This window comes from Pseudoliparis swirei, chromosome 24, assembly GCF_029220125.1.
Source record: "Pseudoliparis swirei isolate HS2019 ecotype Mariana Trench chromosome 24, NWPU_hadal_v1, whole genome shotgun sequence".
Taxonomy (NCBI): Eukaryota; Metazoa; Chordata; class Actinopteri; order Perciformes; family Liparidae; genus Pseudoliparis; species Pseudoliparis swirei.
Window position 1 is genome coordinate 17,097,050 of NC_079411.1, and position 18,324 is coordinate 17,115,373.

The 18,324-nt window shown below is 46.1% G+C and overlaps 1 protein-coding gene across 34 annotated transcripts in view; it reads left to right on the forward strand.

Annotated features, from left to right (window-relative positions):
- The window catches only part of ptprdb (protein tyrosine phosphatase receptor type Db), a 165,030-nt gene that overhangs the window by 117,581 nt on the left and 29,125 nt on the right, over positions 1–18,324 (forward strand). For 9 of the 34 annotated variants that reach the window (XM_056409327.1, XM_056409328.1, XM_056409329.1 and 6 more), the window contains 18 exons: positions 1,865–2,053; positions 5,431–5,448; positions 7,159–7,269; positions 8,194–8,205; positions 8,725–8,994; positions 9,687–9,796; positions 10,432–10,629; positions 10,798–10,923; positions 11,010–11,157; positions 11,266–11,411; positions 11,634–11,778; positions 12,726–13,028; positions 14,111–14,304; positions 15,036–15,062; positions 15,765–15,882; positions 16,155–16,742; positions 17,118–17,212; positions 17,651–17,907. In XM_056409327.1, the coding sequence (XP_056265302.1) occupies positions 1,865–2,053; positions 5,431–5,448; positions 7,159–7,269; positions 8,194–8,205; positions 8,725–8,994; positions 9,687–9,796; positions 10,432–10,629; positions 10,798–10,923; positions 11,010–11,157; positions 11,266–11,411; positions 11,634–11,778; positions 12,726–13,028; positions 14,111–14,304; positions 15,036–15,062; positions 15,765–15,882; positions 16,155–16,742; positions 17,118–17,212; positions 17,651–17,907 (3,055 nt within the window). The remainder of the gene's footprint in view (positions 1–1,864; positions 2,054–5,430; positions 5,449–7,158; positions 7,270–8,193; positions 8,206–8,724; positions 8,995–9,686; positions 9,797–10,431; positions 10,630–10,797; positions 10,924–11,009; positions 11,158–11,265; positions 11,412–11,633; positions 11,779–12,725; positions 13,029–14,110; positions 14,305–15,035; positions 15,063–15,764; positions 15,883–16,154; positions 16,743–17,117; positions 17,213–17,650; positions 17,908–18,324) is intronic. The other 25 variants (XM_056409349.1, XM_056409352.1, XM_056409350.1 and 22 more) reach the window with 14 other exon arrangements.

Sequence of the window (18,324 nt, forward strand, 5' to 3'; positions counted from 1 at the left end):
CACACACACACTCACACGCACGCACACACACACACACACACACACACACACACACACACACATGCGCGCATGCTCTCCCAAAGCCTGTTGTCTAACGACCTGTCGACTATGGTTGGATGGGCTGGCACCAGAATTAACATCTCCTTGGCGAGGAGCCGCTCTAGGATTTCCCATTAACGAGGCTCTGTGTGGTTGAGAAGGATGGAGTCACGGGGGATTCTGGGTATGAAAAAGAAGAAAAAAATCACAATTGACTGCCTTCTACATCAAATACAACCACTTGCAGTGATTCCGAGCTGATCGCTCCACATTAACCATGACTGTCTTCTTCCACTTTATTATGGATGACTCATGACTCTGACAGTCTCTGCTCGCAAGTGAGGCCTTGAACAAAGTACAGAGTTGTTGTTTTTTTTTTTAAAGCTCATTCACTCCGAACCCCTTTCATTCACAGAGCGAAGACAGTGCGCTCTCAATTCAGACGTCTTTGATCCACCTGCCTCCTCGTAGAATTGTCCCCCCCACCCACTTCCCCCGAATCTCCCACGTCAGCTGAATGGAGTTAGCCCACTGCCTTTAATTTCCCTTCATCACAGCGGAGCGACTCCTCGTACTTGATCGAATTGCCTCGGATGTCAGCGGCATCCACGATCACATTTGATTTACCCCCCTGAGTAAAAAAAAAGAAAAGGTGTGCAGGAGTCCCAGCGGAGTCTTTATTTGACTCGCCTGTTTGATTCATGCCACGGGGCTGAGCTTCCCCGAGAAGGTTGTGTGCATTAGACTGAGCGGGACAAAACTCTGCTGTTCCCAGCGGAGCCGCGCGTTTGATTTCTCAATCGATTCTTATTTGAGGAACGATTGCCTCAAGCTTTCGGTGAGGCAGTTTGTCAAGTGGAGTGAAATGCCACTTATTCTGTTTGACCCCGGCCCGGCCTCCGGGCGCACAGCCGATTCCAAACCGATTGTGACTACAAATTGAAGTATAAACCAGAGTCTTACGCACGACTCCCTTTAAAGATCTCGTCACGCATGGACTAGAGACTCAACCTGCTCGGTGTCAGTTCAGGGCCGACGCGTGCACCAAAGCGGCCCATTTTGACCGTCGAGCATCTGCTTCAGGTGCACGACTTGAATAAACATGAACGCTGTGGGACACGTGTTGATTCGCTTTCTCGCTCGGGATAGCACCCTCGTATCTATCTGTTCAATATGTTTTGATTCCCTTAGCTTAGCTTAGCATAACACCATATTTATTTAGTTTAGTTTAGTTTAGTTTATTTCGATCAGCAATAATATACAAAAATCAAAATTTCAACAAAAGAAGAAAGTGGCTGACCGAAAGGGTCAAGGCTGAAGCTATCAAGCTTATAAGTGCCCTAACCTATGTTTTCATGAAAATACTTATTTTAGAGAACCATATACATATACCTATATATATATATACATATACACATGCATACAAATTCACACACCCATATAAACATATATACACACACATAAATACACATACCTACATATACATAAAACAATCAACAAAACAAAAACAAAAATATCTTGTCCCCATTACCCATTACTTAAGATACGTCATCAATGCTGATACGTCTGTACTTGTCCAGAGTCATGTCTTTAAAAAAAAAATTCATATCTGATTGAATTATCTTGACAAACTGCAGCTTCCAACGTGGTAACATCAAGCGTCCCCTGTGCATAGTTGACTGAAAACCCACTGACGGAGCGAGAGCGTTGAGGGTTCCAGCATCAACGCACACTGTGACATCACACGCCTTTATATATTGTGTCATTTGAAGCCGTTTGATAACATGTTCCCTCTGTTTGACTGGTGCACTTGATCTCTCTGTAGAGGACCAGCTGCCCTCGGGGTTCCCCACCATAGACATGGGCCCCCAGCTGAAAGTGGTGGAGCGCTCCCGGACCGCCACCATGCTCTGCGCTGCCAGCGGCAACCCTGACCCAGAAATTACCTGGTTCAAGGATTTCCTGCCGGTCGACACGTCCAATAACAACGGGCGAATCAAGCAGCTCCGCTCAGGTAACAAACACTTTCGACCCCTGCATTTTCTTTTGCCTCAATCCTACGCTTTTTATTTCTTTGTTAGGGATTTTTAAATATTTTTTCCCCCTCCCACTTTGCTTTTATCCCTGTTTCAATATCCAATCCTTCTTTCTCCCCAGACCCCTAACCCCCCAACCCCTTTTTTCTTTCTTTTTTACCACAAATGGTGTGTTATTCTTGCCCTCGTTCACCCCTTTTCTTATTGCTGTTCCGCGCTCTTCCTGCCGTGGGTTTCTGGCTGTGTTTCCTCTGCCGCTGTGGTGTGACTTGACTGTGTGTGTGTTTGGTTGCCAACTTTTTCTTAACTTCTTCATTTCCTCAAACGGTGAACTTTCCGATGTTTCCCAAACTCTCTGAGGTCTTCCCGTGCAAATCGCCATCACCAAAAGAAAAAAAAGGGTTTAATTTCTCACTTGAAAAAATAAAAAGATGTTCAAAGACATTATCTCCAGTCGTAAAAGTTGTTTCTCTAAAAGTTGTTTCTCTACTGGGAGAATTGGCCAGTTGAACCCATGGTGATGGTGCCGTGCACAGAGGGAATGTCCTCTGGCTCACTGCTGTGACTAAAAACAAACTAATAACCTTCTATTGTTCCTCATTTCATGGATAGTGCGTCTCACGTGGGTGTGAAATTCACTCGAGGACGTCGCATCCATGATGTCAGAGGAAATAGATTGATGTAGATGTGTTAAATGTCAACGAAAAAATACACAGAGAACAAATTATTTCTCAATCAACTTCTCGACAGCCACAGTAGTGTGTGAAACCCCGACTCGTCTTCGCAGAATCCTCTTCCTTGCTCAGTCCTCTTCCTGCTCTTAGGGGACCAACTCTGGACCCCAAAATCCCTCTCCTGTGATTGGACACCCAACTCTCTGGCTTCCTTATGGATAACAACCTCTTTGCTTCTGTCCCCAATTTTCTTTTCTTTTTTTATTCTCTGGCTTTTAACCCTCAACGCCCTGCTCAGACTCCCTTTTTTTACATTTATTTCACGATGAAAAAAATATATCTATATATTTAATTTTAGGATTTACACAATTGTTGGTGCTTTAAATGTTAAATGTTTGGTATGTTAGCTTTGCGTATTCTACATGTAGATTACGGGGGGAAACCCGGATTATTTCAAGCACAAAGTTCTGTTTAGATAATCAATAGCCATGCTTTTTTATTTTATTTTGGGAGTTGCTTTTTAAAGGTATTTCTACTCCTCTGTGTAACCAATGGTCCGATTGTAATGCCATGTCTATGCTGTTTCTTTTCTCTTTGTATCTTTTTAACCACAGAGTCCTTTGGTAAGTGCTTCTGTTCCGAGGCCCACACCCTCACTGTCCACTCTTCTGTATACTGTTGACTAAATGCTGCTACTGTTCCTCCTCCTGCTGCTGCTGCTGCTCACCTTTTACAATGTTGAGGTGTTATTAAAATGCATGGCATGCATTTTACTAACAGTCACACACCAAGATAATACGAAGCACAGATTCTCACACACACAGAGAGAAGTCTGCAGGCACCCATACATCATTTGGATTCAAATTAAAAAGACACATATCTTCAAATATACGTCTATATATTTCATATATCCATACATATATAGATCTGCATACATATGCACCTTAGAAGTAGCTGGTCTCACCCTCACCTGTGCACCTGCAGCCTCTCCACACCCAAAACAATTATAACAAGAATAACTCTCTCCTCACACTCACCTATTTACTTTTCCACTTATTCGAATACTCTCCCCCCCCCCACCCCCCCACACTCCCTCCCCCTCCTCCCCCACCCCTCACTCTCTCACTCGCTCACTCACTCTGCCATCCACTCACCCACTTACTCTCCTCACTGCCCCCCGCTGCATAGAGTCACCAGTCGATAAGCCAGACGTCTGTTAGGCGTGAGGCCTTTGGTGGAGCCCCCCCCCCCCCCCCCACCCCTCCTCCTCATCCCTAGGCGGCTCGATGCCGGGTCGCCCGACTCCCAGATGTTGGCCGCGCAGTGTAGCTAAACGTTATTATCACCGTGAAAGAGACAGACAAGTGGAGCTCGCTCAGACGTGGCTACATCTCCTCTCATGTGAGGACCTGCTGCTTTTGTCTTTGACCTTTTGTTCCATTGTGACCCGCGAGCGAACGCCCCCCCCCCCCACCCCAAGTACAAAACAAGCTATTGGAAGACGTCTTTTTGATGTTGGTGAAGTGGACGGATCCCGGTGATTTGCTGTGGAGAGCTAGGGAGGCGTGATGGATACCACACAATCAAAATGTGCGAAATCACGACTGGACTCTCAGCGTCATGCAAATGACGAGCAGGCTCAGATCCAACCGTCGAATGAGGCAGTTCTGATTTAAAATATATATCGATGTTCTGTCATTGCTTATTTGTCACCACAAATCTTCCCAAAAAGCCCATTTTAGTTCCCTGTCCAGCTGTAAAAATGAGAACGCTTGGCAATCTCGGACCGGTTTGGGGTTTCGTCCGCGTCTTTTTTCTGCTCGTTGGCCGCATGGCGGATCTCCACCGTTAGTGGCCGCATTGCATCCTGGTCCGCCCGAAAACCGCGCCTGCCTCTCTTCTTCTTCTTGTTTGTTTTTTTACACTGAATATCCGTCGGTTTAAGATATAGAGTCGACAAACACATCTTTGCTCTTTTGATTCTGAGACATCCCCGTGACATCTACCGCTGATGGGTGGTTGTATTTAACTGTGTTGATGGTTGTAAATGTCCCCGCTGTCAGACTTGGTTTGGAGCTGGAAGATAATACAAATCGATGGACGACGTTTCGGGACAGTGACATGTTTTTAGTTTTTTTAAGTAAGTAAGTAAGTAAGGGTGGACTTTTCCACTTCGACATTTAAATCTATTTACACACCGCAACACTGGTTCTCAGGTTAAGTCTCAGGGAAGTGAAGTGCACCTCTTAGAGACCCATAGATGAGTGCAGTGTAGACCCCCCCTCCTCACACACACACACACACACACACACACACACTCCTACAGCCACATCTGCCCCTGCTGCAATGAAGTCCAATCAATAACCCATCTCCTTATAGCTCTGTCACTCTAGTTTCTCTCCCTCTCTCTCTCTTTCTCTCCTCTTATTCTGTCTTTATTTATTCTGTCTCTCTTTTATGCTTCTCTCTCTCTCTCTCTCCCTTCTTCCTCTCACTCACTCTTAAGGATCTATATTTTGAGTCTCCCTCTCTAATTTGAGTCTACTCCACTCCAAGTTACCTCCCCATCCCAGTCCCCTCCCTCCCTTGCCCCCCCCCCCCCCCGACTCCCTCCCTTTGTTGGTACTAACACTTTCTTCTTCTTCTCCTTCTTTAATCTCGTGCATTCATTGCCCACTCAGGTGGCACGCCCATACGAGGTAAGACTGCCGGGAGGACCAACATGACACAGTGGGCTGATTCCTTTCCAACCCCCTGGTTTCCCCTGGTTTCCTACTTGTCTCGCGGATCTGAAAACAAAGCAGCTGCGGGTGGATTAACCCGTTCAAGTTTAGTCCAAAAGACTTCCTCCTATATTGGCGATGCTCATCCAGCTGCTTCAGATCAGATCTGCAGTAGGTGCAAGAACAGGGGGCCATTGGAATTGAGCAAGCAATTCATTATGCTATGACCTTTTTTCATCACCTCCCCTCTTCCCACCCCTCATCCTCTCTTTCATCCATTCATTTGTCCATCTCAGCCTCAACGTTCGCTCAACAACACGAGACACCCATCGCTTCCTTCCTCACCATGTTGTGTGCTCTCTCTCTCTTTTTTATCCAGTTTAACATCATTTAGCCTTTTTGACATCTTCTTTGTGTCCAGTCTAAAGCATGACTTTGGTCAGAATATTGAATTATTTCTTGGTCGCAAAGCGAACGATCACTGTTACCTAAAAGAAATATATATATTTGCATATATATATACATATATATATATTCTTTTTCTTTCTTTTTTTCCCCCGGGAGGGTCTTAACCTAAGCTCGGCCTGGGCCTCTCCTTTCTACCTTGCCTATATTCGCCCAATCAAACGTCCCAGTTCTGTTTTCCCTCCCAGCTGTTAATTCGCTCAACCTGAAAGATCCAGATGGCGAAGCCTCAGACACACGTGCAGACATTAGTCTGCTCACGCAGACGTAAACACACAAACACACACACACACATTTCTTCATGATTTTGTACCCATAACTTTCTCTTTTCTCTCTCATTACGGATAAAAAGCCCCAAACAACCACTTTTTTGATAAAGTTTTAACTGGGCGCTTTTTTGCCTTACCACACCATCTTAAACCAAATTAAAATAAACCTATGGTTGACTTTTTTGACAGTTTTTCTATTTTCAGGGAGAGAGAAAGCGTCGGCCCCTTCCAAAGGCTTTGCGTATGTCGTTCCAATATTTTTTTTGTCCTTTTAAAAAAAAAATCTGTGGCCTTTTATTGAGGTTGTTTAATGTCTGTATACCTCCTTATTGGGTGTGTTTTTTAAATGACATCACACTCCTGATCCCACTGGTGGATCCGTAAGGGTTGGGGGGGGATATCATGTCGCCATGGCGATATCTTTGTCACAGTAGATCCTTGACAACTGAAACGTGATTTGCTCCCTAATATAACTGCATCTTAATTTTCAGCAACGGATTTTAAAACTTACAAAGTCCAAACGCATTGGTGACTGGACGTTTTGGGTTGCCTGGTTGATTTGTTTCTGCCTCGCATGAAGACAACATTCTCCGGGGGGGGTTTTCTAGGCTTTTTTCTTTCTTTTTTTCTACATTTTGTTTCCTTCCCAGGAAGCTGGCCCCTTTTTTGGGCAGATTCTTGCCGACAGTGGTAGAAACGTGGTAATGTCTCCCAATAGATTTGGTCTTCCAGTTTTTTTTGGCCTTTGTTCAGCTTGTTTTCACTGAAAAGATCTCCCTCTGATTCATTTACACTTTGTGCAGTTCTTACCATTTCTATGTCGATGTATTTATCGATACCCACTTATCTGATATCCTCCACCTTTGTGTAATTGATCTTTCTTCCTCACTATCCTTTTGTGCGACTCTCTCTCTCTCTCCTCCTCTACCTCTCCCTCCTTCCATCCATCCAGGTGCCCTCCAGATAGAGATGAGCGAGGAGTCAGACCAGGGGAAGTATGAGTGTGTCGCCACCAACAGCGATGGGACACGCTACTCCACTCCAGCTAACCTCTATGTCAGAGGTAAGACAGGGATTCAAAATGAACCTGTTAGTCCGATAAGAGCACTTGGATTTTAGGTTCGCATTGATGTGCAGATTGATTTTATTTCTATTATTTATTTATTCCTTGAAGATATTTATTGACATAACGTCCTCTGCTGGGAATGTGCGTTCGTCATGTTAATGTGATTATGGTGTCGTTAAAACCTTTCCGTGTTTGCTAATGCCGAGCTGCGGAGCCGTAAGAAGGGAGCTCCTTCACATCAGGGCGGGAGGAAGATTTTTCACTTCGCCGATTAATCTTTGTGCCGTCCTTTCTTAGCTTTTAGACCTTTGGAGCCAAAAGAAACAAAAAACAACAAATCATCGTCTGGTTAAAACTTGATGTTTCTCCCCCGAAATCTGACAGACATCTCACCTCCTCGGGCACCGTCTCCTTCAACACACACACATGCACACGCACATGCACACGCATTCCCACCCATTTTTCGACTCGCAGGGAGACATTTTGATTCCCGTTGGCCTTTTGCTCTGTTTTCTGCCCAGCCCCTGGAAAAATAAATCAAGAAAATAAAGGCTTTAAGCAGTGTAGCATGCTCGCAACATTTCTCCCAGGGATTTAGGAAACAAACACACACACACACACACATAAATACACACACACACGCACGTGCACGAGCAGCGCAGAGGCAGTGATGTGCACCTAACGGCGCTCGCAGGGCCGGTGAAATCTTGCAGTGCTGCTCAGTGAGGGTTTGACAGGCGGCCGCCCTAAACAGCAGAGGCTCCGCTGGCCGTCTTTGGACTCGCTGTGTTTTTAGTGGGTTTATTTTCCTCTCTTTGCTCTGCTCACATTTCTGTCTTCCTTTTTCTCTTTCTCTCCTCCTCCTCCTTCTCCTCCTCCTCCTCCTCCTCCTCCTTCCGCTGTCCTCCCTCCCCTCTGCAGAGCTGCGAGAAGGTTGGTACAGTAAGGACTGTGTGGCTCTCGTTGAGTCTCCCGAGTATTTCCTTGTCTTCCGTTAAACTGCCGTTTGTGTTTGTGTGTGTCGGCTGTTTTTTATTATATATCTTGTATTTGCCCCTCTGTACCCTGTGTTCCTCTTTTTTGTCTGTTAACCCCCCCTCGTGAGTGCATGTGTGTTTGCAGTGAATTTTTTTTGTGAGTATCTTTTGTCTCTCAGTTCATAAAATATTGAATGGAGCACACCTCAAAATGCTGAATAAAACATTTGGATATCACATGCGCCATAGCGCTGATGTTTCAGACGCTCTGAATGCTTTTGAATGCCATAAAACTTCATGTTTATAGCACATGAAGGAAAACCAAATGAGCAAAATAACTCATCCCTCGGTGTATGGGTATGATTGTTAAACACTGTTCGGCAGCTTGCCTCAGCAACACGGTGATGCATTTCGAAACGTCCCTCTCTTCCTGCCCCCCCCCCTCCCCCCAATTTCTCATCATTGTCCGGTCCAGTGCGCCGCGTCCCCCCTCGCTTCTCCATCCCCCCAGCCGACAGCGAGATCATGCCGGGGGGCAACGTCAACATCACCTGCGTCGCCGTGGGTTCCCCGATGCCGTACGTGAAGTGGATGCTGGGGGCGGAGGACCTGACGCCCGAGGACGACATGCCCATCGGCCGCAATGTCCTGGAGCTGACCGACGTGCGCCAGTCCAACAATTACACCTGCGTCGCCATGTCGACGCTCGGCGTGATCGAGGCGGTGGCGCAGATTACCGTGAAAGGTGGGATGTTTGTTATCATTGTGATGAGGCTTATGGGGAGGACAGGGCGGGATGTGAGCCAAAGAGGATGTGATGGTTTGGCCTTGCCTCCAGTGAGACTTTGGTTTTATTTATTTATTCATCTTTTATAAGAGCAGTGCTTTTTTCTTTTTTTAAGAGGATAAAACCCCAGCATGGCCTTCGTCTTCTCTCGCTCTGAATGAGTGCTTGGTGTGTAGCACACGGAGGAAGACATCACAAAATATATTTTAAGTCTATAGGTGTTATGAATACATAACAAGGTGGCGTTATGCAGTGTTTTGAATACATTGACTTGGTTGAGATTTCCGGGAGATCTTCAGAATCAAGAGGAAAGAAAAGATTTGAGGGGGTTTACAATTTCTTTTCACGTTGGGCAAATACTTTTTTATCTGTCAAAACTATTTATGATCACTGAGTCTGTATTCAAAAGTCTAATATACAGGATGTTTCATTTGGTTTAACAAATGGTTGAACTGACTGTTTTTTGTTCAGTCCGATTCCTTTTCCAATTCTTGTTATTGTTTCTGGAGATTTATGTTCATTGTTTAGTTGGGGATATTGAGCTGGTCTTGTTTTTTAAAAGTTTTACCCAGCAGAAGTTGAATTTGAGCGTGATGGTGCAAATCTGAGTCTCTCAGAGGATTTCTTTATGATTTCTCTCTGTCTCTCAGCTCTGCCGAAGGCCCCCGGTAACCCCGTGGTGACGGAGAGAACTGCAACCAGCATCACACTCACCTGGGACTCTGGCAACCCTGAGCCTGTCTCCTACTATATCATCCAGGTGTGTAACGGGCGACACATTGTGCCTCATTTGTATACGATCATTAACAGCCTGAATCGGAAAGCAGAGCTTTTAAAATAAAAGAAGTTCATTGTCTCCCCTGATAGTAATAAAGATATCCCAAATAAAAACAAGAACACTGACATTTTTTTAAATTATTATTATTGTGTGAAAATATAGACAAAGACATCAGAAATATATAATATGTGAGTTGAAATACACATTTCAGTCGCGTTCCCAGATTATCGCAACTGTCCTGTTGCCCAAAGACATTCCCTTCCCGAATAATTTGATTCCATTGTAAGTATGACCAAGAATGTCTAAACTTACAGTCGTTTCCTGAATTATTTCTGAGATGTAATGATGTAGTTGTTTTGATAAACCACTTAAAGATGTTCAGAGTTCTCATGCAATTAACGCTGATGTCATGTGGCTACATTACATGTATTTTACTATGCTAAACATCTCAGTCATGCTACTTTCAGTCCTGTTACCAGATCAATCTTCCATTTCTATAAACATGTGGAAAATATATAAAATGGCCTGAAATTGACCATTTTGAATAAGTACATGAGTGTTTTTAGTGATCGTGCTGAAAACATGTCTCTCATGTCTCTTCCCCTCCTTTCCTCCAGCACCGAGCCAAAGGGTCAGAGGAGCCCTACAAGGAGATCGATGGCATCGCCACAACGCGCTACAGCGTGGGCGGCCTCAGCCCATACTCCTACTACGACTTCCGGGTGGCGGCGGTCAATACCATTGGCCAGGGCCCCTCCAGCGAGATGGTGGAGACCCGCACGGCCGAGCAGGCCCCGTCCTCGCCTCCTCGCCAGGTCAGGACAAAGCAACTTCACAAAATGCTTCTTTCTGATTCGCTCGGTTATTCTGACTGACATAACAGTGGGATATGAACAAACACCCAGAATCCTAACCCGAGTTGCTCCAGGACATTTTATCCCCCAAGCAGCTCCGCTTAAGTTCCTCCTGTTTCTGCCCTGCAGGTCAGAGGTCGCATGCTGAGCACCACGACAGCAATCATCCACTGGGATGAACCAGAGGAATCTAACGGACAGGTGGTGGGCTACAGAGTCTACTACACCTCAGACAACACGCTGCCGGTCAACCAGGTGGGTACCTGTTTGTTATTACACAGATGGCCGATGGCCTGTGTCATTGGGTCTAATGCTCAGGTGTCCGTACGTGTGCCGTGCAGTGGGAGAAGCAGATGGTGCGCAGCGCCAACTTCATCACCATCCAGGGCTTGACCCCCAACAAGACTTATTACATCCGAGTGCTGGCCTTCACCTCTGTGGGAGACGGGCCCCTGTCCCAGGACCTGCAGATCATAGCCAAAACCGGAGGTGAGCGAGGGATGTCCGCCTCTGCTTGTAGGGAACAGACAGAGTCAAACAAAGAAATTCTCTTAACGGGGTTTTACTCATCCTGTTTTTCCACCCCAACCTGCGTAGTTCCATCCCAACCTTCGGAATTCAAGGGCGAGGCCAAGTCCGAGACCAGTATCCTGTTGTCCTGGGTTGCCCCGCCCCAGGGTGGCCCCGACAACCAGATCACGGGATATGAGCTGGTCTACCGACGAGCCGACGACACAGAGGAGGTAAAACAAGAGGGGGATTGGTGGCAGAGAGGAATGTTTTGCAGGAATAGATGGAACGGTTGGCAAACAGAAGATTAAGTGATCTTACTATTAATAGTTCTGTAAGGGATGCTGTGTTTGAACACCCTGGGGAAAAGGTTAACACAACCCTTTTCTTCTTCTTCTTTTCTTCTCACCGCCTGCGTATTCCATTGTTCTCCGTTTCTCTTCATTTCCCTTCAGAAGAAAGTGAGCTTTGAGCCCACCACCTCCTACCTATTGAAGAACCTGAAGCCTTTCTCCACCTACACCTTCCAGCTGGCTGCCAAGAGCAAGCATGGGATCGGGGCGTACACCAACGAGGTGTCCATCGACACGCCGCAGACGCGTAGGTCCCACCACGAATACTACTGTGTGTGTGTGTGTGAGAGAGAGAGAGAAAGAGAGAGAGAGAGAGAGTGGTTTCAATTTTGACGATGCAAAAATAAGAACTGGCTCAAAAAACGATCCACAAACACACGAAACACCAGATCTGACCATCATAGATTTGTCTGCTATAAACAAGACGTTTGGCAGTTACTCTTTTTTTGCATTGTCACAACAAAAAGGGCACTTGTGAATCCAGACCTCGACCGACCTCAGATTTGATATTTCAACAAATGCGTCATGAATTGAATAAGATCCCAGAGCGTATTCCCAAATGCGGTATTTCAGCAAAGTCCAATCGATGATTGACAGCGAAGTAGAGACATTCGATCCGTTGGCTACCAATCTGAGGTCTGTCAGAGAATCCGTGAAAACGAAGGTAAGCAGCCTGAGAAGCTAAATAGAGATGAGAACTCCAACATGGATCACAGAGGCTTGGGTAGGCTGTGAGGACAAGTAAGTTATGGGCAAGTATGTTTGTGTGTCAACGCTCTAGTCAACGTTATGTCGCATCTCTTTTTATTGTTTTAAGTCATCCACTCGTTTCCATCGCTCAAACATTCCGAACGAACAGAAGCGGACACCCATCGCTCAGTGTCTTCCTTCAGTCACCGTGTTTTCTAGCCGGAGGGTCATTCTTTTTTTTGTATCTTCTTTTTTCGTAAAAAGCTTTCTGTTCTCCAGTGTTTTGTTTTCATTTGATGTTTCTTTGTCTTTTTTGTCCTCTGTCTCTCGTCTGCTCAATTTCATCCCGCCATTCCTTCACGACAAACCTCACCTCCTCACTTCTCCACCCACCGATAACAACCTCACACACACGACTGAATAACATGTACCCAAACAACACACACACACACACACACACACACCCCCCCCCTCCTTTGTGGTACCCCGATACTGGCCGATCAGTCCCTTCGGCGCCTCCGCAGGACATCACATGTGCCAGTACCAGCTCTACCAGCATCGTAGTAAGTTGGGCTCCGCCCCCCCTGGAGTTTCAGAACGGCGTCATCACCGGATACTCCATCCAGTACTCCAAGACTGAGGGCCACAAAATGTCTAAAAGTGTTGACGGAATTCTCCCGGAGAGTTCTCCGTACCTCCTGGAAGACCTGGAGAAATGGACTGAGTATGGCATAACGGTCCGGGCGCAGACGGAAGCCGGGGACGGGCCGGAGAGCTTACAGCTGCTCATCCGCACCGAGGAAGATGGTATGTTCCCGATCAAGCCCCCCCCATGCTCCCCACAGTCTCCCCGCCCTGCCTGACTTTGGACGGTCGGCCCCTCTAACAATGGCGCCCTCACTAACAGAGCACTAGACTAACAGCGAGCTTCTTCCTCTGGCCAGCTGAGGCCTTTTGGCAAGTGGATGATGCATTCAGGAACCCGTCTGACCATTCTGTTTTTAAAAACTTCTCCGTTGTTTCCTAACCGCCAGAAACCTCCAATGGACACCTTTCCTGCTACTCCCTCACCATTGCTCTCTCTTGTCAACAGCAACCCTTCTTCTTTTCCTCCAGCAGCGACTTTTTATCCTCTTTTTCTTGCCCTGATGTTTTTTTCCGCACTTTTCCCTTTTCTTATAAAATACCCCAGTTTTTTGGAATAATGGGTGGTTGGGATTTCCCACTTTTTCTTTCCCCACTAACAACACCAAAACCGATCCCTGTGGCTGTAGCCGTACCTTGGCCTTTTCACACCGTGGCTTTTCTTCTAGCGCCCTTCCAACTCCTCTCCAAGTCTTCAAATATCTCTAATCTAACTTTGCTCAAATGCATTCTACTGTTTCTTGAGTCATTTGTAATATTTCAGCAATATTTGTTGATACTCATGCCCGTTATGTCTCAATTTTTTTAGTTTGGAGGCATTCCCGTTTTCTTTCCGAATCTATATAGGAGAAGTGTAGGTTTTGGCAGCACAAGAGAGGTTTTTTCTTGATAACAGCATTTTCTCTTTGACTGCCTGCCACTGTTTATCTGCCCAACAACTCCTTTTCTATCTGCCATTCTTATCTTTCTCTACATTTGTTTCTTATCTTCCATGTTTTTCCTCAAGCACTCTTTTTTTTTTATTACTATTTTTACCTTTTTTTCCTCCAGACATCAGAGCAGTTTTTAGACTTTTTGGAGGGTTGTAGTTTTTTGTAAGCATTTTACACCTTTTGGGTATTTTCTCCTTTTTTCTGCCCATGAATCCAGTATATTTTTGATTTGAACAAGTGGAAGGCCTCTAGAGGAGGTTTGAGTGCCCATCATCTGTGACCCTTGATCTCTATCCTAAAATGCATTTTTAGTTCCAAGTGGGCCTCCGCGGGGGGTGGAGGCAGAGACCGTGAACGCCTCGTCCGTTAGGGTGAAATGGCGAGCACCGGCGCCCGAACGGCAGCACGGTCAAGTCCGAGGCTACCAAGTCCACTATGTGAGGATGAACTACGGAGAACCTCAGGGTCAGCCGTTCATCAAGGACATCCTCATAGAGGACTCGCAGGTAAAACCCACACAAACACTTTTTTTTTGACAATTCCCATATTTTTATCACACATTATTATTCATTGCAAATTTGCAATTTGACATATTAAGTTAACAGTTTTATTAAAGCCATGAATAAATGATGAGCTCCCCAGACTCATTTGTTTACCTGAATATATGTTATAAATGAGAAAGCCAGCATGTAGGTTCAACTCTATACATCTTTTATTTTCTGGACCACACAAATCAGAAACCTTCCTTCGGATCGCTTCAAAGGGAAATCTGCTTATTTGCCTTCTTGCCTTCTTGCCTTCTTCTTGTTAGATAAGAAGATGGATAGCCAGGAGGCAGTGGGCTTAGCTTAATTTAATGACTTGAAAGAAGCAGCACCTCTAAAGCTCACTAATTAACACGTTATATCTCCTTTGTTCGGTGAAACCATTTGTACCGTCTGTTTGCTTCGTATTTAGCCCACAGACATGTGAGTGCTAACCATTTTCCCATCTAATTATTGGCAAGAAAGCAAAGAAAAGTGTATTTCGGTCTTGATTCTTTTAATTTTCAGCATTAATGGATCTCTGTCCAGGATAAATAATGGACCTAAATCTATTTATAATTGCCAATTACTGCTGCTGATTTCCAGCTAACACTTCTATGGCAGTAAAAGATGTTGCATTCTACTTGATAATCTTAACAATGGTGTTATTCTCTTTTTTTTCTCTTCTCTTCTTCTTTATTGCTGCTATTCAGTGGGAATATGGTGACTCAGCAGAATATGTGAGTAAACCCTTCTAATAATAGGCTTAAGCCTATTATATAAAAGTGAAAACAACAAAGCACAGAGAGATGATGAGTCATATTTAGGAGATTGCAGTTTTAAAACCTCCGATGACCCGGCCGAGGGCTTTAATCCCAGAAGAAAGTCCCTTTTTTCATTTCTGCATTGTTTGTTCTCAAGAATTGTATTAATAAACGGAAAAAACACAGACACATGGATAACTGATGATGTGAGTCCCTCGCGGGTATTGCCAAAATACCATTATTTATGCTTTCCGCAGGCCAAGAAATGAAGAAAATGTTGTGTTTAGCGTTTAGAAGGAGGCCGGTCTAAATGAGTTTTGAGTGTCTGCTTGGTTAAAGGACATTTTGTGCTGCTCACGAACCAGATTTTGAGCTCTGTTGGAATAATTTGAGACAGTTGTTTTGTTGAGATGGTTTCCAGTCTACGCTTTCCAAAAGCAGCATCTAAGAAGGGAAAATAAGTTCCCAGGCCAGAGAAAAGCCTCGTTGGCATAGAAAAGAGCTGAATATCTGTCAGGCACAGGCTCATAATTGTATCAGGTTAATAAGCCAGACAGTTGTTGTGGTTGTTGTTGTTGTTGTTGTTGTTGTTTTAAAATAGAAGCCCTGCTCCATGTCCTGAGGGCGCACAAAAGAGTTTCCGTTTAAATGCTGACAATGCTTTTTGTTTTCCTGCAGAAGGTGCTTCTCGGAGACCTGAAGGCAGACACTGCGTACTCTGTATCAGTGGGAGCTTACACTGCCAAGGGCGACGGCGCTCGCAGCAAAGCTGTTACCGTCTGCAGCGCCCTACCACGTAAGTGTGTCAGCGAAAACACACACACACATAGCACTGATCTCTCAGCCCAAAGCATCGCTAATGATCATTGGAAGCCATTAAATGGTTGAATTGCTTCCCGTCTCACTCTATCACACCTTGATATGCCCAGGAAGAAGCCGGTCGCTCTGTGTCGCATTAATCATATTTGAAAGGCTTTCGCTCGAGGTTACGAATAATGCACTTTGCAATTATTCCCTAATGGTCTTTTCATCAGGCCTTCTCTCTTCCTCTTCTTCCCCTCCCTGTAGTGCCCGAGAAACCCATACTGACTGTGAGCGCCACCGTTTCGGGCACGGCTCAGCTCCAGTGGTACCCGCCACCCAACCCGCCCACCTTGCTCCTGGGGTACCGCCTCACCTTCGGACGCGTCGACGTCCTCCCCTTCACGGTGGTGGAGTTCCCCACCAAGGAGAACCGCTACACCGCCCAGGACGTCCACAAGGGAGCCAATTACGTCTTCAGGCTCTCCTCGCGCAACAAGATGGGCTACGGCGAGGAGGCCGTCAAGGAGCTGACAACTCCGGAGGACGCCCCGAGCGGGTACCCTGAAAGCATCAACTCGGAGGAGGTGTCCGCCGCCTCCCTGCGGCTGGCGTGGAAAGCAGTGCCGCTGATTGAGCAAAACGGGAAAATCACAAAGTACTCGGTTCTGTACAGGGATATCAACAGTCGGGGGAACGCCTCGGAAGTCCTGGTGCTCGCCCCGGGGGCGAGTGTTTGGTTGGAAGGCCTGAGTGCCGACACTGTGTACGAAGTCAGGTTGTGCGCGTTCACAGCTGTTGGCCCCGGGCCGTTCAGCCCGAGTGTCCAGTTTAGGACGCAGCGGCTAGACCAAGGTAGGGTTCACTTTTCTAACAACCTCCATCTTCATTGCTCCGGATGCAACGCACGCTTCCTCACTGCATACACAAGTCCCACTTAAACACACACACACACACACAGACACACACGTCTGGTGCCAACATCCTAAGTATCCTTTTTCGTTGTCTTGTCACTGTAGTCTTAGACCCAACGTCCTTTTCCCAAAGCAAGGTAAGAGTCTTGGGTCAGTCACGCTGACTGTGTGTTGATCAGGGCAGGTAGCTAGCTTGAGACTGGAACTAGAGAGTGATACACAGGTAAGGCCGTTACTTCTAGTTTCACTCGAGCGATTAAAGCGAGACTGGAACCGTGTTTTATTTGTTTTGTTTTCCTTTTTTGTACCTTTTTAGTTTTTGCCACCAACTTCCGAGTAAAAGCTGCCATGAAGAAATCCGTTCTGCTGTCCTGGGAGATACGAGACAAGAACCCTGCCCAGCCATTCACCGTGAGTGCATGAGCATTTTGTCATCTTTAAATATGGGTAAATACAAATACAAAAACAGTTATCAAATAGTCCAGGTCTCAAAAAGTATATAAAAAGAAAAGGTGCAAATACAGTATGTGGGCTGGGGGGAGGAATATGGGGGAGAATGAAATTTTATAATATGCTCTTCAATATCCCACTCATAATGTATTCTGTTATTTTCAAGCATCTGTTTCCTAGTTTCCATGATGAAAGTCAACACTTCCTGTTTGCAGGAACAGACTGTGATGCAGGTGTTTGAGCAAACAGGCAAAAACACGGAGACTTTGTATCCGAAATATAGACCAACAAAACACCTGGCTCCTTTTAGCTGTATAAAAGCATTTGGAACTATTTGGGAACTCGCTTGCACTGAGTGTCGTATTCACTCCTCCGTCCCCGTGTGACTCCGTTGTACAGATCCTGTACGGAAAGAGCCAGTCCGTGGAGGTGGACGGGAAGCAGACCCAGAAGCTGATCGCTGGCTTGGAGCCGGACACGCAGTACTCCTTTCTGCTCACCAACCGGGCCAACAGCGCCGGGGGGCTGCAGCACCGCGTCACCGCCACCACCGCCCTGGACATCCTGAAGACCAAGCCCACGGTGGTGGGGAAGACCAACGCGGACGGCATGGTGACCGTGCAGCTGCCCACTGTGCAGACCACAGCCAAAGTCAGGTAGTGATGATGAATGAATCAGGCGTCGCTGCATGACAAGATGGCAGAGATCCTCAATAGTAACCTTTGCAGAATTTGCTCCACTTCCTCCTCCTCCTCCTCCTCCTCCTCCTGCTCCAGCTGCCGCGTTTCATTTATTGCTCCATCAGGAGGGATTTGTCTTGAGTTGGCAGCAAAGCAGGTCTGAGAACTCCCACAACGAGGCCGAATGAAAGCACAAAGCCGATAATCTTATCTGCCTATTTCATAACCAAGAACAAATATACGCAGCCCCTCCGCCTGAAAGCACAACCTGAATCGGTCCACTGCCGCTCACATGTTCCCACAGCCAGAGTGTTTTGGGGGTCCTTAGGGTCCTGAACAGGATTTTGCTCTGCAAGAGTCTTTCCCCTTTTTCAGGCCCCACATCCAAGATAC